Source organism: Triticum aestivum, chromosome 6D (genome assembly GCF_018294505.1).
Source record: "Triticum aestivum cultivar Chinese Spring chromosome 6D, IWGSC CS RefSeq v2.1, whole genome shotgun sequence".
NCBI classification, from domain to species: Eukaryota; Viridiplantae; Streptophyta; class Magnoliopsida; order Poales; family Poaceae; genus Triticum; species Triticum aestivum.
In genome coordinates, this window is record NC_057811.1 from 405,137,404 (window position 1) to 405,157,232 (window position 19,829).

The following is a 19,829-nucleotide window of genomic DNA, read 5'->3' on the forward strand; positions in this document are numbered from 1 at the left end:
AACACCTCCTTGGTACCCATGTTGTTGTTACGCGTTCTTTTTTGAAATGGAGGAAGTATCTCCCAAGCAATCCAGTCTTTTGAAGCCGAACTTAGGATCCATCCTAGGTACGAAATGAGTCTTCTCTGAGTGGGGCCTTTCTTACTATCTAATCAGTGGTAGGTTATATTAGCAAGGGACTTCTTGAAATTAAGTACTACCAGTGCCAAAGTATAGTATAGTACTCACACTTCCAAACTAAACATGTCAACAATATACTAACGAGGGGCGTAAACCGGACATTGCCTATGTTGTGTGATAATGACTTGCCATGCAAAATGACTTATCAGACTTACAAAAGTAAGTGTTCTATATATTTTATTTTGATTACAGAAGAAACATTTTGGATTGTTCGACCAATGCTTGTTGCAAAGATTATCCTCGGTGAGTATAACCCCTCCCCTTTGATTCTTTTAGTTTTCCAGATTTAATGATTGAGAACGAGCACCTAGGTGTGCCAGTATTGTATACAAGGACTTCATGGAGAAACCCCTATTTTGATGTAGATATCAACTGAATATATTTCTTGTCACAACTAAATGCATTTGACCTACTCATGTAAAAAGGTCATGCGCGTTAAGCAGATTCTGCCCCAACAATTGCCTTGAGGGACAAATTAAAGGAGCAGTGCCCATGACATGTGTCACAGTGTCATTTTTCCCTCTTCCCAGCATAAATAAGTGAAAAAAAGTCTAATTAGATATATCTCAAAATTTTGACAACCCTTTGAGAAGGCATTTAAGGGGTTCTCAAATGTAACATAAAAGTAAAATATTCAGTTCATGAAGGTTTTATTGTATGTAATTATTTAGGTGTTGATGCAAATGAACCAAGCAAAACAGTGTATATCTAAAGGCCTGTTTTTTATTGTTTTTTCTTATTTATCGAAAAAGGGCCTGCTTTTATTGGGGGTGTTTTCTTGTGCTCCTTGGTATTTCGCAAAACAGTCTTGTTAAATGTTAGTCGTCTGAGACTTGGTTAAGTGTCAGTTGATGCTATATCCGTAAGATTTTACATTAAGATCCATGCATTTTTTTAGTTTTTCTTTTTCTTTCTTGAATGTTATGTCACTTGACTGAGACTTGGTTAAATCTCAGTCGACTGAGACCTAACCACGCCCTTCGCGAAAAAACACACTCAATCTCAAACAGAGCCTAACGGTCAAATCAAGGAGAATTATGTTCCCGGTGATTGCAAGGATGCTTCTCGAGACCTGGCAAAGAGAAGATCTACAAGGCTGCGACCATAAAAGTTTTGAATGATCCTTCTTTGAGTACTGTTTTCTGAATGATCTATTTCTTTTCTTTTTGGATTATCTACACAAGGATGCTTTTGTGCATGGAGCCTTTCTTATTTAACTAATCGGTGTGTGGTTATATTAGCAACAGACATCTTGAACTTAAGTACTCCACTACTATTTTCTAAAGCACTCCTCACACTTCCGAACTGGTCCCGGAAGCACTGAGCTTTCGTTCCAGGGAGTCTCTGCCGCAGTCCATCATTGGAGCGTGCATGCACAAATACTATTGAGCCATGTTCATAAAACAAAACATATTTCTTTGACGAAAGGCTTAGCTTTTCGCTTTCAGAATTGAATATGTTTATAGCGGTTGTGAATGTTTGTTCTTTTGTGCGTGTGCATGAGCGTGTTGAACCAAAGATCATAGATCATAGGTCTGTTTAGGACACATCTAGATTATGTCACATCTAAACTAATTTCCATTCTGTTTATGGATTATTATTTTCTTAGTTTTTTTCTTGTTGCTGCATTATATATTTGTGGGAGCTTAGACGTGACATTCATAAAAAACATCTAGACGTGAATTAGACAAACTGAAAGATCATACCGTGATCGATGATCCAGCGAACTGCTTCTTGACACTTTCTTCGTTTCACGGATTTTCACAAACCACACTCGCCATTTTTCTCATTCGTTATCAACAAGTATGCATGCATGCATGGACATGAACATGGACAAATGCTCTCCCAAGATACCAAAGAAAACAGAGCAGATGGAGAGCGAGTGACTGAGAGGAGAACAACTAGAAGAAGGAAAGAAGTGAGGTGTTCCTGGCACAATCTAACTCTAACCCTCGAGCACTATCGTCAGGATCACATCCACACCTCTTGATCGAAGCCAACGTCGGAGCACTGGTCGAAGAGATCGACGCCAATGTTGCCGCCGCCGCCGCTACCGGACAAGATGCTGGCCCAGTCCATGTCGATGATGGCGTCGACCTGGAAGAGGTCGAGCGGGTCCGGCCAGTCCACGTCGGCGCCGCCGGGCGTGGCGACGGAGGCCGAGGCCGAGGCTGAGGCGGACGAGGAGGAGCAGGGGGACGGCGACACGGCCGACGCGGTGGAGGCAGAGCAGGCGGCGCCCTGCTTCGGCTCGGCGCTCGTCGGCGCCTCCTCCTCGGCGCCAGCGCCGGTGCCGGAGCCGGCCGATTCCTGGGACGAGGCTTTGCCGTCGCAGTGGGGGTCCTGCTGCGGGTCCTCAGGGTGGGCGGAGCGGGAGGCGGCGACCGGCTGGTGGGTGACGGGGTCGAGGCCCATCTTCTTGAGCTTCTTCCTGATGTGGGTGTTCCAGTGGTTCTTGATCTCGTTGTCCGTCCTGCCCGGCAGCCGCGCCGCGATCTTGGACCATCTGTGACGCAGCACAAGAACAGAATTCACGACGCGAACATGCAGAAAAATGTCCGGACTCCGGAGGGGAGGAGTCGAGCTGGATACACACACACCTGTTGCCGAGCTGCGAGTGGAGGTCGATGACGAGCTTCTCCTCGTCGTCGGAGAGGAGGCCCCGCTTGAGGTCGGGGCGCAGGTAGTTGGTCCACCTGAGGCGGCAGCTCTTGCCGCACCTCAGCAGCCCTGCACGCGATTGAAACTTTAAGACGAAATGTACTGTGTGCGTTTGCAGGGTGGCCGAACCGAACCGTCGCCATGCATATGCTACGAGTGTAAGCGTCGCTGACCTGCGAGCTTGGGGACGAGCCTCCAGCAGCAATGGCCGTGGGAGAGGAGGAAGGCGACGAGCTTCTGGTCCTCCTCCGCCGTCCACGGGCCCTTCTTGAGACCCACCTTCTCGCAGCACGGCTGCCTGCCCATCTCTGCCGGTCGATCGATCCGGACGAGCACCAGTGAGCGAGCGAGCTGGGAAGGGAAGGGAGGCGGCGGGGGCAGGCGCTTGCTCGGGTCTCGAGGGAATCAGTCAGTCCCAGGAGGAAGAAGTTTGGCCTTAATGTGGGGAGCGGAGGCCCGTAGCGGGGGATTAATAGGTGCGGCCGGAAGTGGAAAGGGGCCACGCGCACGTGGCGCGCAGAGCCCCAGTACGTGTGAGCCGGCCTCTGCTCGCTCTGATCGACCGGCCTCGGCCTCACCCACACGGGTGGACCATGCATGCATATACGCATGGTGTTTCTTTCTGCTAGGCGGTGCACCCGACCACGGATTAGCAGCAGGAGAAAACGGGCCACGGATTACCAGGCACGTACTACGTGGACCTTGCTTGCTAATCACCGCGGCAGTAGTACTATCTATCTATCGGAAAAGAAAGAGGCTGAATGAACCGTGGGAGGCTCGGAAACGTGTGGATTTTCACACAAACTTTGTACCCAACACGTGAACATAGGGATTTGGACCCGGGGTATACTGTTGAAAAATGAAAACTGTAGAGAAGTAACCACTGATGTTCACGAGGCATAGCTGACACTGGTGGACTTGCCCGCGGTCAGCAGTACAATCGGTGACTGTAGTTTGCACAGGAGTGCGGGCTATGTTAACGTGGAAAATAACGAAATTTTCCGGGCCACCCCAACCGCAGAGAAGCTGCCTCGCACGCAGCACGCCACTGTGACGCGACGTCCGCGGTTCAGGACACGGGGTACACCAGCGAGCGTCTGATGGCCACCGGCGACAAGGGTCCGTCCGTCCTTGGCGCCTGCTCCGTGACAAACCCTGCAAGCATGCGATGCACTCTTTCTTGCTCGGCTCAGATCGGTGTCACGACGGGTAACCCCTGACGGTGACCGTCGACCAAACGAGCCGTGTCCTGCACTGCAGCATCAGAGGAAAAGGGGCAGTACTTGGTACCGCCAACTCCAGCCAATGAGTTGCAGCCATGAAGCGACGAACGAAATGCACAAGCGCTTGCATGGAGTTGACAGTAAATATGCTTTGACAGACAAGCTAACTTTTAGATGATAAACGTCGCGATCTACACCACTGCTACATATATATGGGTTACAACACAGATCCAGCGGACAATCTGCCCCTAACCGTTGAGACAAACTCCAGGTTCCGGTCTGGCAGCGAGTTAACTGGTTAAAGCCGCTTGGCGCTCAGGCCTGTACAGCGAAATCAGCCAAGCCGCAGCAGTCCAGGTGTACACTATTCTACATCATCCATGTTGTGCTGTGGCTTAGGATGGGTGTTGTTGCGCTAGCTTTGGATGGGTCGCCGCGTAAATCGACGAGGTTGGATCGGTCTTGAGGTGGGACAGGAGATGCTGCACGTCGGGCCGAAGCAGGTCCAGCAATTTCCCGCACAATGTCAGTATCTCCACTTTAGGTTTGCTGGTACTCTGAACCGGGCCGCCTTGACCTTCATACATGACGGCATGATGCCTGTTTTCGTGATGAGAACATGAAGTAGCTCATATGAGAAGTTATACACTGAATTAACGATTGAGCACAGAATGGGAAGATACATGTAGTCCATGCCCGAGAATTTTCAGCAAGGATTAGGAGTATCTTACACGAAGTCGATGATGTCTCCAATTTCTGATGCCGGCACATGAGGTGAGGCCTGAGAGTTCTTCCCAAACACATCCCCCAACACATTGAACAGCAAAGCCAGTGTCTGCAGATCCCGAGGACATGAGAAAATTAGTACAGAACAACAAATAAACTGTACTTCGTACAACAATATATCGGACCACCGGTGAAGCCAGCAGAGCAGGGGCTGGTGGAGTAAAGAAAAATGGTGTTTCTGTTGGTGCGAAAATGATGAAAACTAGCGATATAGCAAGAGCGGATATTGTGGGTCTCGGACACCTTTGGCCTGCATGAAGCTCTTCCCATGTATGAAAACATTGGGTAGTGGGGAACAATCAATAACATGCATTCATTTATTTCCTTCAGAGAGCAAGGGCACACTTACAGCTCAATTGTGTCGAAGACACAACAGAGCAAATCAGACAAGTGTAGGGCCTAATGATATATGACTGCGAGCCTATATGAATGCACGAGAGGAACTGTTGAGAGTCACTCCGTAAAAATCCTAGAAACTCATTCCCTGTTCCAAACATATATATAGGAAAAACATTCCTATAGGATTGCAGTCTTTAAATAGACAAAAATTACTACTCCCTCCGGTCCATATTACTTGTCGCTGCTTTAGTACAACTTCAGTACAAAGTTGTACTAAAGCAACGACAAGTAATATGGATCGAAGGGAGTACATTGGAAAGAGGCTAGCAATGCTTTTTTCAGTGTGAAGTTTCTAAAACAGAAGACAGAATAGAAGCCATGTTGGAACATGATCTTGCTTTGATTATTGAGATTACAGGTGTAACATATATCGTAGAAATTTGTTCAAAACAGCTGTAAATCCAAATTATACATTCTTTTAGTAACTAGGAAGTACAAAGGGAAAACCAAGCATACCTTCATGAATAGAGGTCGAGCAAAGGCTAGACGAGGCAATAAGGGGCCCAATATGCGGAAGGCAATTCTCAACATGGCAACTGAAGTCACTGGCCGGAGATGTTTGATGACAGTATGTGAAGATTCCAGCCACTCTTGAGGAAGATTGCTAAAAAATGAGTGTAGAAGGGCCACAATGTTACCTGCAATCAAGGCAGAACAAACATATAACCAGAGCACAAAATGGTACTCCCTCCGTCCCAAAATTCTTGTCTTAGATTTGTCTAGATACGGATGTATCAAGTCACGTTCTAGTATTAGATACATCCGTATCTAGACAAATTTAAGACAAGAATTTTGGGACGGGAGTATAACTGTATTAAATTAACACTGAACTGAATGGGCCCAGATGTTTAAGCTGAAATGGGGTAAAAACACAGTAAACAAAAATGTCTTACGGTACCTATGGCTGTCGATGTACTGTCTTGAGAAGCCCATGTTGGGTCCAGAAGTGCGTAACCAACAGCTGAGTTAAGCTCTTTCACAGGTCTCGAACTGTCAGAAAGCCAACGACAATCTTTTATGATTCGAGCTGCTTCTGAGTAAAGTTGCATGTGAAATTCTGGTGGGAGTTGTGCCAGCAAGAAGCCACATGCTTGAATCATCAAAACAGACAACTGCTGACAAGAGTAGCCACTTCTAGAAACAAAGTTCGCGCTGATTCCACTTGCTGAAGTGTTTCCTCGGCTGGCACCTGCCGACTCAGCACCGGCACCTGAAGGAGAAGTTGGCAGCCCAGAGTTTTGGCCCAAACCACCAGACATTCCTTGACCAGTATTTGACTGTATAAGCATTGCTTGTACATGAGCTATTAATTGAACTAGAGAGGACACTATTTGAGAAGCTGGCACAGAAAGTGAGAGAATCTCAATAGCTGCTGTTTCCAAAACAAGCTGTGTGTATGACCCAGGATCCTGATTTTGATAAAATGCCCTCTGAGCATCAGCGTTACTATTTCCACCAGCTTGCGTAGATGCATGAGGCTTGCTGAAATTTGTGCGTCTGCCAGAAGCATCTGCTGGGTTTGATTTGGACTTGCTACTCAAAGGAGGTATGACATTATTAACAAGGCCTAGCAAAAGGTTGGCAAAATATTCTGGTGGTGGGCAAATAGAAGAATTTGAAGACCCTAAATATTGAGCAAAGGATTCTGAGAAAGGAGTCTGTAAAATGATCACCATTAGTATGAATGAATAGAACTGGACAGCTAGAAGAGTTTCCAGAAAAGAAACAGGGGTTTACCTTGGTGCTAACACCCAGCACGTTGAGGATCCGGACAATTAACTTGCTTGGAAGATGACCATAGAAGTATGCAAGAATATCCCGCACAAATGTAAATCTCAGTGGGTGGAAAGCGAGAAAGGTAGAATAAAATGCGAGAACCCTGTCTGCGATATCTGTAGCATCATTCTCAATAAGCCTATAAATTATCAGTGGGATGACTGGAAGCAAGCGGGCAGCAATGTCATCAAAAAAGGGAGGATAGCTGCATTCACAAAACAACTATAGTGAATCAAAGCTTCAATAACTTTTGCACAGAAACCCAAAAGGGCAAAATATACCAACAGAAATATGATTTAAAAATTCAAATATACCCAAATCAACATAATATGCCATGGTACAAGCCTACAAGGTAATATAAACATAGAAAGTAAAGAGATATATGTATCAGCCAGGGGATTGAGGCTAGCACACCCTTCTAACTACCCCTGCGCCCCAAACTGCAAATTAATTATTGGGCTCACTTTGTAGGGTTTTTCTGTAGGTGCATCAGCCCCTCTGAACCGGAGCAACATATTGTTAAGGGTGGAAACTAGCACCAGATAATACAAATTATCTGATGTCCGTATTCAAGAGAAGGCTACTATGGGATGAAATATCTGCATCCGAATCAGAATCGAATCTGGATCCTGACAATATGGGGACTTAATATCCAGATATAAATGCGGATGTGGTATTTTGAAATCGAATGTATCAGTGTCGGAGTAAAAACTATCCAGCTCCCTGACCCGGTGCGGCTGTCCCCTTAGATCTCAGCTAGCAAGGAAAAGCCCAATAAACAAAGTGAAGTGCCAAAGCTCTGGCATCAGACACCTCAGTCGCATCCCTTGCCAAGCAACTTGCACGTCGCCCTCTTCACACTAGTGCCCTCCATGCGACTCTTCCGCTTTCTTCTCCACGCAGGCACGCTCCTACTCCTTTCAGCTTCCATCGCGCACGGTAATAACATGACCATACAGTAGTAATCAATCACGTCACGGTGTTGCTTTCAGGAATCAAGATGCATGCGTAAAGAGCTGGACAAAAATCTACCATGCGCTTAATTATGACCCACACTTTTACAGATAGAATGCCAAACTAGTTTGCCGCCTAGCTCTAAGACTTGTTAGCTGGTATATTGTGCCGCTGGAAGACTTGAACAACCAAAGAAGAGATCAAGTGAACCACTGTTCATCATGTGTCATCAATCAACAGCAATATCAAGTGCCCTATAGTGTGTCGTCAAAATTTTAGGATATTTAACCTCGCAAAAAAAAAATTAGGATGTCTGTATTCAAGTAGCACCCGAGCTGTCCTCGTGTTCGACAACATCCGTATTTGCATCTGTACTCGTTTTGAAAATATGGAAAAGAAACTGGGAAGAGTACCATCTAGTCAGCATCCAATCCGTTTCCACCCTACATATTGAGACTATTGGCACTGGCCCGAGCAGCAAATTGGAAGAATTGTCGAAAAACTCAAAACTAAACTTTGATCAATTTCATTACAATGTATTGCTTTTCTACCACTAAACCTTGCTTTATTAGTTACTTATACAAAGTTGAATCATGAAAAATGCACGCCACTTAAAACATCAAGATGATTTTACAAACAAAAAACAAATGCAGAAAAAAGTAGATATGTTCTTTTACCGGGTAAAGTAGATATATGATCCATTGCTAAAGTAAAATCTAATCACAGCAATACGTAGAAAAAGGCATCTTACATCCACCCTTAAGAATGTTCAGGAAGTCTATTACTAGTGGCCATATATGGTTGGGAATAGGACAAGGGTTTCCCAAACCAGCGAGATTCAGATAAAAACAGGGATGGTTCAATTTAAGGCTGAGAAATAAATGCACAAGTACTTATCAGGCATACCCAGAAACGCCACTGACTAAAGATAAACTAAGCACAGTACGCTCGAATTTATCTACAGATCCAAATATATCAGACTGTACCAGGCAATCAGATTAACAAGCAAATTTTCCAATCAAATAGCTAGTTGGTATTGCTATTCAAAAGACAACTAAGGTTAAAAATGAACCTGCTTTACACATGTTTTCAAGAATATGTTATATATCGTTCAAATTCCAAATGCATAATTGCATATTTAACTAAAACACTGGACTTAAATATCAATTAAAAGATTGCACTTACCGGTCCTTCCATGAAAGATGGTTACCAAGAGCTTTCTGGAGCTCAGCTCTTTTTGGAGGTTGATTTTTTAGCCAATGCTCAGGAGAACGAGAACTGCAGAATGCTTTAATTCTGTGCTGAAGTTCAGGTCTTTCAAGCAGACTTATCTGTAATGTTAAATTTATCATCAAAACAAGTCCAAGCTTTAGCATGCACAGATGAAGCAACTATTCAGTTTTAAAACATCAAATCTGTCCGAGTACAATGCTTTCTAATTACTTTGGTATACACAGACGAAAATCTAGTTGTTACTTAGAGTAGAAATTAGCCAGCTCAGCACTGGTTGGTACTCAAAAGACCCTGTTTGTTTGGGCTTGTGCTTCAGCTTGTGGTGTTTCTAACCCTCTAGAAGCACACACTCAACAAACACCTGTCGGCTTTATACTGGGGTGGAGAAGCGCCACCAGAGTTGCTTCCTGCAGCCCCTTGCCAAACCTTCCACAGGAGACTTCCCCGCAATACACATTATTTACAAGCAAACTGCCAGCGCATATATATAAGGAGATCCTCTGTAGTTTTCCACTTTCCCCATCCCAGTCTAATCTCCTCCCATCTCCCGATGAAGGTGTCTAAGATTTGGGAGAAAACAGCGGCAATGGCCCGAGAGCTCCCCTCTACAGCCATCCGCGAGCCCCTGACAGCTTACGATGCCCTTCGCACCCACACATCATCCCCGAGCTCCTCAAGTTCCGCGCCCTCCACAGAGCTGGAGCTCAACCACTGGTGACCGCCAGCCAGATCTCTGGCCCCGTACGGTGGTGCCCTTGTGCTGCCCTCCTATATACAGCAGGGTACTCTAGTCTATTCCTACGACACTTTGATAATAGTAATGTGTCACCAAAAGGCATCCACATGCTGCCCTCTGTTAATCTTTTAATGACTAATACAAAAACTGTAACGTGTTACCATATCCATGCATTAAACAACTTGTGCAAGCTTTAAAAATTGCAAATAGAATACAAAAAGTGTCTGGTTTTCAACCCTCAACTCTGGCGAGAGTCTACTTATCAACCCTAAACTCGAAAACCAATCTATTAGATTAGCTGCTTTCAATATTTGCATGAACAGCTGTTGAACTGGTTTTTAGTAGAATGTTTAAAGCTATCTAACAACTGGGAAACAGTCAGTTGGTAACTAAATAGTGGTTATCGAACTAATGATGTAACAGAAATATGGGATTCAAACCTAATTTTTTTAAGAGGACTTACCACAAGACGTAAAGCATAAGGATCATCATCCCTGTCAATAAGAGCTAGCAGCACAATGTCCAGTGGAACTAACTCATGTGTCCAGACAAAGAATGCAAGATTCGTGATTGCTTTGGAAAGTAAATCCTGCAAAAAATAAGCGACCAGAAAAATTTAGACGCAAGCTACTAGAAAAGGAAAACCACAAAAAACAAAAAGGCAAAGAGACAACTTTCGTAACACAAAAAAAAATCTTGTGTCACCTGCACTAGATGCCCCCGTTGAAGCTCAAGCTGGATATGATGCAGAAGAACATCAACCATTGTATAAATATTTGCCGTAACTTCTTCAGGTGAAAACTCTCTCAAGACACGAGCCTGCGATAAGATCAAACAGCACATGTATAGAGTAACTGACAACCCTCGTATGGAAGTAATCACAAAAAAAAAGATCATACAAGATTTGCGCTGTTGATCTCAGGATGTCCATTCATTAGCATCCAAGCACCAGCGCATAGATATCGACGATGCTGAGGGAAACTATGGCTCAAATAAGTCATGACATAGTTCGGCTCAGCGGATGGTGACAGTAGCTGGTTGCATTGATTGATAACAGTAGTTTCTGCCTGAAATGAGAGTATTGTCAAAATTAAAGGTGAAGAACAATGTGGCCCGGGCGCCCGGCACAATAATCTCAAAAACAATATGATAGCAAGTTAAAGAAATCAATCCAAGACCTTTGGCAATATTATACTCTTACACATGGCTAGAACAAGCATGTGGAAATGCTGCATTTTCAGGGCACAGAAACCATATTTATTCAACTTAACCATAAAGTAGCAAAATGTGAATATGTGATAATATCACTCTGGAGGTATATATTTAATGGCATTTTCTAATGCTAATAGTACATAAATGGTGCATACAACTGATACATTCTCCACCAAACTATCCACAAATAAGAAGAGCAGTTATTACAAGCTAAAAAAGATTTAGCAAACAGAAGTGTAACTAATCAATCCTGAAGAAAAATGAGCTACAAACTACCCAAGATGGTGATCAGTAGATGCATACGGATATAAATGGCCAAACATGTGTCCCCAAAAAATGATACCTGCTGCCATGCTTGGATAGCTTGTCCCCTCTTATCCGCCCTAACCGTTAAAAAGTCACGAATAAGGGGAGGAAAATAACGTAGAGTCTTTTCTGACCATGTATGCTGACTGGTTGCCATAATTTGCTCCAATAGTGGTTGAAGATAAACCATGTGTTCAACCTCGGCGATTCCACGTGTCTTGATGGTGATCGCAAGGCTTATTATGGTTATGCGGTTAAGCGTTTCAGTAAACTCAGTTGGTCCCTACATAAACATAGAAGTCATCACCCCACAAACTAGTGATAGTCGAATTTCTAAAGAAAAGTGTGTGTTCTTTTTACCTTTAACTCTTTTTTCACCAAAAAGAAGTCCCTCAGTGAGAGAATTAAGTTCATGCACAAATTTTCAGCTAATCTAAAAAGGCGATGCTCTCCACGTTTTCCCTTAATCATCGATATTATTTTTGTGACATCATACATCAATGCCTTGCTTTTTCCGTGATACCTACAAAAGATCCTTAATAATGTAAGAAAATAAGAAACGCACAATGATATAATCAACAAAAGACGCAGACTTTGAGGATTTTCTAAAGGACTACAAAACAAAAGGAAATTCATGTATTATTATGCTGAGATCAGTTTAGAAGGGTAAATCTCTATATGCACAATATAGAAGGCATTTCGAATGAGGTGAAAAGAAAGGAGAAAGAGATGGGAAAAGAAACACTCAGGTAAGATTCTAATCTTTTGCTGTGCCAAAGCTACTTTCCTTTTAAGAAAAAGAAGAAGAAAAAACTAAAGATCAAATTAGGTAAAGAATTACCTGTACAGAGGAAGTAGTCTGTAATTCAGAATCTCAAGTAGGAGCAAAGACACACCAGATTTGCTCAGAATAGATGGCGATCTTTGGGTTAACGTCTGCCAAGTTTAAAAAGCACGAATGTATCAGAATTTCCATAAGACCATGATTTGCACGAACTCAGAACAGGGGACCCTTAGGGTTATAAGTTACAATTACAAAAAGTAATTTGGAAATCAGAGGAAAACAACAGTCAGTCTGGCAGAAGCTCCATATGAAGAATACAGATCACATTAACAGGTAGCAAAACTTACTGTAAAATGTGGGCGGAACAATGAATGTGGTGTTATAAGCAGCAACCTAACGTAGGTTTCCACCATAGCAATGCTAGGAACAGCCTATCAAAGAACAGAGTTAAGATTAAAGTAGCAATATCAACTGTATGGCATCTAAAGATAGATGAGTATTAGCAATCAAACCAAAAGAACAGATAATTGTGACTGTATGCATACTTCGAGAAAAATATATTTCCAGTCAAGATTGCAAATGATGTCATAATTTTAAAACAGATAGTCACAGGTTCATATATTGTTAGCAAAACTGTAACATATGAGCTATTCAGCAATTGCTATTTAAATGAGCAAAAGAATTATTCACATAAATTGTTTTGATCATGTGAAACCATATGCGAACTAAGCTATTTTCTATTTATGTATCAACTAATGTATATAAAACTAACAACCGCAAAGCTTATAGTCTGAATAAGAAGTTGTGGTGGGCTTTATAAAGCTAAATGCAGAACAGAAATGTAAATGCAACTAGGGTATTAGCAGCAGCGTAATTTTTTAAAGTTTTACCTGGCCAAGAAATATAGTCTCTTCAAGCTGGTAAGCAAGCTTCAAACACAAGTTGATAGACAACCCAGAAAGCAACACCATTGACAAAGGGTAAGTTTCATGCATCATCGTCACTCTTTCATTTGGTTGCATATTGGGTCCCTGCATGAATTCTGCCCCTCCAGCTGATGTAAACCAGGTCATGACTGCATCACATGCTGGTTGTGCCATGGTGAACGAGAGAACCCAAAACATGCCCATTGCTCGCTCATCCAAGTTCATAAAATCTATCATTCTCTCTCCTGAAGCTATTTGAAGGGGGGAAATGTTTCTAATTTATCAGTAGATACATGAAGGAAGGCAAAATTGCAAATTACAAAAATGGTTTGCAGCCAGGCATCTCTCAGTGAAATGCATCGCCTGCATTCCCAATTCTAGTGTTATTATGTAATGCAAACAAGGATTTTCCTACATTTAATTAGTTCCTGGCCTATCTACACATATCCCTTTTAATGAACTCTTGATTTAGCCAGAATTTTTACAAAGCAGAGCATGATGGTAAATCTAGGGCACAAGTACCTTTTGTCATCTGTTTCCACCACTCATCTATCTGTTTGCCTTTTTGAAGCTGATCGCTGTTCAAATGCTCTCTAATTGAAGTGTTGAAAGACCAAATGCGCAAAGTCTGGCTGCTACTTATGAAATCAAGAAGAATACTTTGAGGGCTGATGTTATTAGGATCAAGGCTTTTGTCTTCTTTGTGGAATGAAATTATCTTGCGTGTCGTTTCAACCTGACAGAACAGCAAATAATTAGAATGATATTATGTGGTTACAATGAACATGTAACTGTGAAACTAAGACAAATACAATAAGACAAGTAACAAAAGGAAGCATAAAAATATTATCCGATATAACAAAACAGCAATCATTGAAGATTTTACAGCTCTTAAACGTGAAGTTAGTCATGTATTGTTATTATCTGTAACAGTTTGTTAGTGTTAAACAAATTGAGTGTAGACCAGATAAAGTGCATTTAATAATATTCCACAACAGAATAGCCTTTTTACAACACCCAGTCATCAAATAAGAATCGCACTCCATTTCCCCCTTCATCGCAGCCGTTGATGAACATACGATCTCCGACAGCTCCTCCTCGACCATCATGTTAACTAAGGAAAGCAATTACATTTGCACCATATACAGGGCTATGCTTCCTTTTCCTCCAGGATCACGCCTATAAAGCAGATTTGGAACCGCAAATGCACTTCCAAGCTTAAGGCCTTTGCATAGCTCCTACAGAATGATACTCAGCGCCATTGGCATGGCTCGTAGGCATACCATTCAATGTCACTGAGGACTCGGACTGTGTGCTCTGCAATCCAGAAGAACTGAAAACCAGGGATCGTCTTTTCTGGAGCTGCCCCTTCAGCACCTTATATGTTGGAATTCTATTGGACTCTCTGTCTGTGGACACCAACTCAGATACACATCATCTTCTTTGATTGCCCACGACTCACTTCCTCCTTGATTGCGCCCCCCCCCCCTCCCCCCGTGTACACACTCTGTCAACCGTGTAGATACCTTCTTGTAAGGTTTAACAAAATCTACTCCCTCCGATCCATATTAATTGTCGCTAACTTGGTATCCCTTCGATCCATATTAGTTGTCGTTGATTTAGTAACAGTTATACTAAATCAACGACAATTAATATGGATCGGAGGGAGTATTGTCATTGCCTCACCTACATCTCTCGTAAAAAACTAAAGAATTGAATTTAAGTAACTAGAAAAAAGGAAGGAAAAAATAAGAAATATGCACATATCATCATACAAGAGTATATCACCTTCCTTGGGTCCGAACTAAGTGTGTTCATCACAATCTCAATACGGATAATCTGTGCAAGCAACCATGTGACATGATTACTGCGTAGAATCTGTTGATCACCATTTGTTACTCGAGATGCAAGCTTGTCCACAAAATCGAGAAAATCAATACGGCCACTTTTCATTAGGAAGAAAAAGATATCTGCAAACAAAAGCCAATCTTGCCAGCACTGAGTTTCTGCAATAGTATGACAGAGCTGTAATGAGTGCATAGGCAGCAGGCAATAATTAATAACTCCATACGAATATCCGACAAGCAGATTTATATTCTTAACAAAAAAAGGTGCATGCCTAAAAAGGGCATTTAGTAAAAGGGGTGAGCATCCATGTACACCTGGAATCCACCCACTTGAGAAGGGATCTGTACTCGAATCAACAAGCAGTGAAGCTCCCAGATGCTAACCTGAGTTAGTTAACTTCAGTAGTTCAATTGTCCTGTCAGCAACTGCCTCACCAATCATATCTGGTGAGAAAACAGCTCCTGGTGTTGATGTTTGAGAATGTGATCTGTAACAAGGAGCAACAAGAAGAACACGTCTCCACCAATCTGGTGATGGAGTTGTGCGGAGAGCATGCCTCAAGCAACGCAGAGCACGTTCCCAGTCTAAACCCCCCTTTGGAATAGAGTTTGCAAGATCCTAAACAAGAATGCAATGTAAGCTTTGGTATCCTGCCCCAGTTTGTTGCCTAACAGTTTTTAGTTGCTTCATTTCACTTGTTTTGTGTGTAACTTCATGCATCTTGCATATAATTTATGATCAATCATAAGATGAATATTGTATTCATCAATAATGTGCAAGACACCCGCAAATAAATAGTATTGTTTGTATTTGCAGTACTGAACCACTAAACCATAGAAAAAAATAGTGATCCCTTTGTAACTAAACATAAACCGTTTTGAAAACATTGCACTTGAACTATAGCAGCTTTAGACAATAATAAATACATCTAACATGACCACATGAGAATCACTAATATACATAAAACTATCTAATACGGCCACATGAAAATGGCATTAGCAGAATCTATCTCAGAATGTGTTCACACAATTCTGCCTTTCCAAAAATGTTGTTGAATAGAGAATGTTTGTACATTAACTTATTCCTCCCTCATTCTCTTGGGTATTCACAAGGACATTTCATTTATTTTTTCTATCTAATTATTTGCTTAAGTTTAAAACCTTCATGATATGTGCTTGCTATCAAAATAATCTCCATAAAAGTATTTCTGCATGGAGGTAATAGTAAACACTACTCCCTCCGTTCCAGTTTATAAGGCGCACACGCATTCCATGAAACAAGTTTGACCATCAATTTAACCAACGAAATGTAGATTATATGCCACAAAAATTATATTGTTGAATTTGTATTCGAAAGAAGTTTCCAATGGTATAATTTTTAGGACATATGACTTGTATATTATTGATCTAACTGATGGTCAAAGTTAAATCTTAAGATGTATGCAAGCCTTATAGACTGGAATGGAGGTAGCATGAGCTTGACCGGGGGCTTCGATAAATGTATAATATAAAAATCCATGCAAGCATGGGAAAAGTAGGCATAAAAGGAAAGATGTGGCTAATTAATGAAAAAAAGGTAATATTACCTCTCCATGCAGTGGCTCACCCAGAACACTAGGATAAGTAATAGGAGAATAACGCAAATTAGCAACAGATTCACCAGCTATGCTTGGATAGGATTGTGACAAGAACCGATGAGTTCCAAATGTTGGGCAGTGAAGGTGTTGGTCCAACATTTGCATGTGCATGCACACCATGTCCCTCCTCCTATGGATCTCCATAATAATGCAAATCACTGCATCATCATCAGGAATGTTCTCCAGAAACTGCAAGTTGCTGCGAACAAGCTCATAGAATGGAATGCGACATTTCTCTTCATCAACTAAAATCCAAATCACGTCTAAGCATAGATGCATCCATTCATGCACGGGCCTTCCGATCCTAGAAGTTTGCACTGTATCAGCTTCATCCACGCCATGGGGTCTCTGGTCCCAATTGACTAGCCAATTTACCATATGATGGAATATCACAGCATGAGTAGCTGGCTTCAAATTGGACTCCAGACCAGCTAAAATAATCCTACAGGATAAATGATGCAGGTAGCTAACTTGTGCTCCTCTGCGGGACTGGTCACCTCTTGATGTTGTACCAGGCTGCCCAAGAGTAGAAAACTCAGCCGCCTTCATGGGTGACACATTTGCCCCTACAGGTTGATCAATACCAGATTGAGTAGGAGATCCTATAGTGTTCATTGCTGACAAGGGAGACGTAGGATTTGAAGCGTGAAAGCTTGGAGCATTTGGCACTGCAATAGCTGATGAAGAAGACACAGGGCCACCAACAGTCACAGAACCCCCTTGGCCCATTGGTGCCTCGGCGGAGGAAACTACACTAAGTAGAGATGGAATGAGACTGTCCCATCTGAGGTGGCCACGAGCGCAGAGGCACCGCGTAGCAAAGAGCAGGAACTGAGATTGTGGAGCGTGACTACTGCATTGCAGAACAAATGAGATGAGAACTGATTCCGTGACAGCCTGCAACTGCTCCTGGTCCTAAGAAAAAAGGGAAACATAATCAATCTCTTCTGTTTCTGCCCTGTGGTCAAATGAATATCTGTGCAATGCTTCTGCTTACCTGAAACGGCACGCACAACTGCTCAAAATCTGAAATGAACTGCTCGTCGCGGGGAGGCAGATCTCTGTTATGAGCAGATACTCTCTTCTGAAGCTTGTTCCTGAATAATTCGCGTGATCAGAGTACAGAACAGGTGCTATAAGACAATGTACAAGAAAGACAGCTACCACACCAGGGTTGCACGAGCTACTTCAAAATTGTCAGCATAATATGGCGTTAAGAAGGCATAATAATCTTCATGCGCTCGGCTAACGCCATATGCCTTAAAACAAATAACGGCGCCACAAACATAATCCGACATCATCTGCCATACCACCTTAACCAAATACTAATACGGCACTACGCACGAAATCCAACCCGATTTGAAGCACACAGGAGAGGAAGCAACTTACGAGGTCTCCCTCGCCGGGTCCTCGTCTCGCTGCTTCGAGTTCACCTGCAAGGCCACGCGCACGCAGGGTCAGAACTAGGGTTTGGCGAGAGCGTGCGGTGAAAGATTGGGGGGAAGGGATGGGCACGCACGCCGAGGTACAGGGTGAAGAGATCGGCGATTGCCGGGCGCGCCGGGTGCTGGAGGAGCTGCATCTGCCGCTGGTGCGGCAGCACCGCCGAGGCCGGGATCGCCGGCGACAGCGGCTGCCTCTGCCCGTGGCCCCCGTCCATCTCCGACGCGTCGCCGGCGAGCGGCGCGGCTGTCCGACCCCGGCCGGGAGGGGAACGTTGGGGAGTGAGGGTTTAGAAGGAGTGTGGGAGCAGCCGAGCAGCAGCCTGGTGCCGCCGCGTTTGGGGAGAGAGACGGAGCGGACGGCGTGATGTGTAGCCCTGAGGTCTGAAGCCTGATCCAGGCCGCTGCTTCGGGCCGAGGTTGGGGGAACAGGGACAGAGGGCTGAACCCTCTGACGGGTGGTCTCGTATGGAAAGAAGAACTGATAGGTGACAAGTAAAGATCTGGGTTGACCCTACCCTAGACTTGTCACTCGTTCTTCCTCCTGTGTGAGTCCCCTCTTTCCTTGGCCCAACTCTAAGGCACTCCCCCATTTTGTTCATTCTTATCCATTTTGATTGAAAGAGACACAAATCATGGCTCAACGCAGCGATCCAAACGAACGGACATCCGTATTTCGTTCGCCCGCTATCCATTTCCGACCCAATTTTGCACAGGATTTGCATCAGCCCGGACACGAGGCGGGCGCACGCGACGCCCGTCCTTGTCCTCCCCTTGGCCTGCCCGTTGGTGGCACGTAGGCCATTCCCCCCCCTTCCACCTCCACTCCGACACCATCCGCCCTTGTCGCCCTACCCGTCGTCGCCCACTTCCGCGGCTTGAACGCCGCCCAGGCCGTCTCCAGCATTCGCCCACTCTCCCATCCTCAAAGCCGCATCTGAGGCACATTCTTGTCGGCGTTGGTGCACGAGAAACCACGGGCGCCGGTCGCACTCGCCTCCCCTCCACTTTCATCGGCCTCGCACTCCATGGCCGCCAGCCGCACTCGCATCTGCTTCGACATGCCTTCTACCTGTACGGGGATGGCGCTCGGCTCTTCACCGGCCGGAACTCCACCACGCCCGCAAGGTGTCCGGCGCTTTGCCCGCAAGGTACAATGGATAATGGAGATGATTTTTTTCAGCAATTTGATTTGTGATTCGAATGATTTGTCGTCGGACGATGAGGACTTTGTGGTTGCTACTTTGGTCGTCATTGACCACATTGCTAGGCAGTGGCCGAGGTTCAGGGGTTCGATTCCGAGCCATGCTCCCGGTTGAATCGCAAAAGAGAGAGCGACCATTGCCTACTCTTCGTCGACTACTTTCAGTGTGTGTCCCCCCTCTTCAATCCCAAGTTTTTCAAGCGCCGCTTCTGGATGGCAAGACATGTGTTCAACTGTATTCGAAAGGTAGTGGTAGCATATGATGATTACTTTAGATGCAAAGAGGATGCCCTTGAAAATGTTGGCTTCTCCTCTTACCGAAAATGCACTACGACTATCCGGATGCTTACATACGGAATTCTTGGTCATCTAATGGATGACTATGTATGCATGAGTGAGTCCACATGTCTTGCATCATTGTACAAGCACTATAGTACTTGAGAGAGCCAAATGTCGCGGATACAGCCCGGTTGTTGGCGTTCAATGCAGAGAGAGGCTTTTCGGGAATGCTTGGTAGCATAGA

At 44.0% G+C, this 19,829-nt stretch overlaps 2 protein-coding genes across 2 annotated transcripts; both read right to left on the reverse strand.

Annotated features, from left to right (window-relative positions):
- Positions 1-1,863: 1,863 nt before the first annotated feature.
- On the reverse strand, positions 1,864-3,290 carry LOC123145405 (MYB-like transcription factor ODO1). Its single transcript, XM_044564811.1, has 3 exons — positions 3,015-3,290; positions 2,781-2,910; positions 1,864-2,686 (listed from the first exon to the last, which is right to left on the reverse strand). Exons 1-3 carry the CDS (start codon positions 3,145-3,147, stop codon positions 2,152-2,154), a joined length of 798 nt encoding a protein of 265 aa, XP_044420746.1. The 5' UTR covers positions 3,148-3,290; the 3' UTR covers positions 1,864-2,151.
- Positions 3,291-4,198: 908 nt separating this feature from the next.
- LOC123145406 (mediator of RNA polymerase II transcription subunit 23) lies at positions 4,199-18,566 on the reverse strand. Its single transcript, XM_044564812.1, has 21 exons — positions 18,180-18,566; positions 18,050-18,093; positions 17,658-17,757; positions 16,610-17,575; positions 15,408-15,642; positions 14,965-15,182; positions 13,699-13,912; positions 13,141-13,427; positions 12,598-12,681; positions 12,308-12,402; positions 11,827-11,989; positions 11,504-11,749; positions 10,848-11,015; positions 10,654-10,767; positions 10,412-10,537; positions 9,165-9,310; positions 6,987-7,230; positions 6,148-6,907; positions 5,706-5,887; positions 4,796-4,899; positions 4,199-4,664 (listed from the first exon to the last, which is right to left on the reverse strand). The coding sequence occupies exons 1-21, from the start codon at positions 18,318-18,320 to the stop codon at positions 4,460-4,462; spliced, it is 4,842 nt and encodes a 1,613-aa protein (XP_044420747.1). The 5' UTR covers positions 18,321-18,566; the 3' UTR covers positions 4,199-4,459.
- Positions 18,567-19,829: the final 1,263 nt, after the last annotated feature.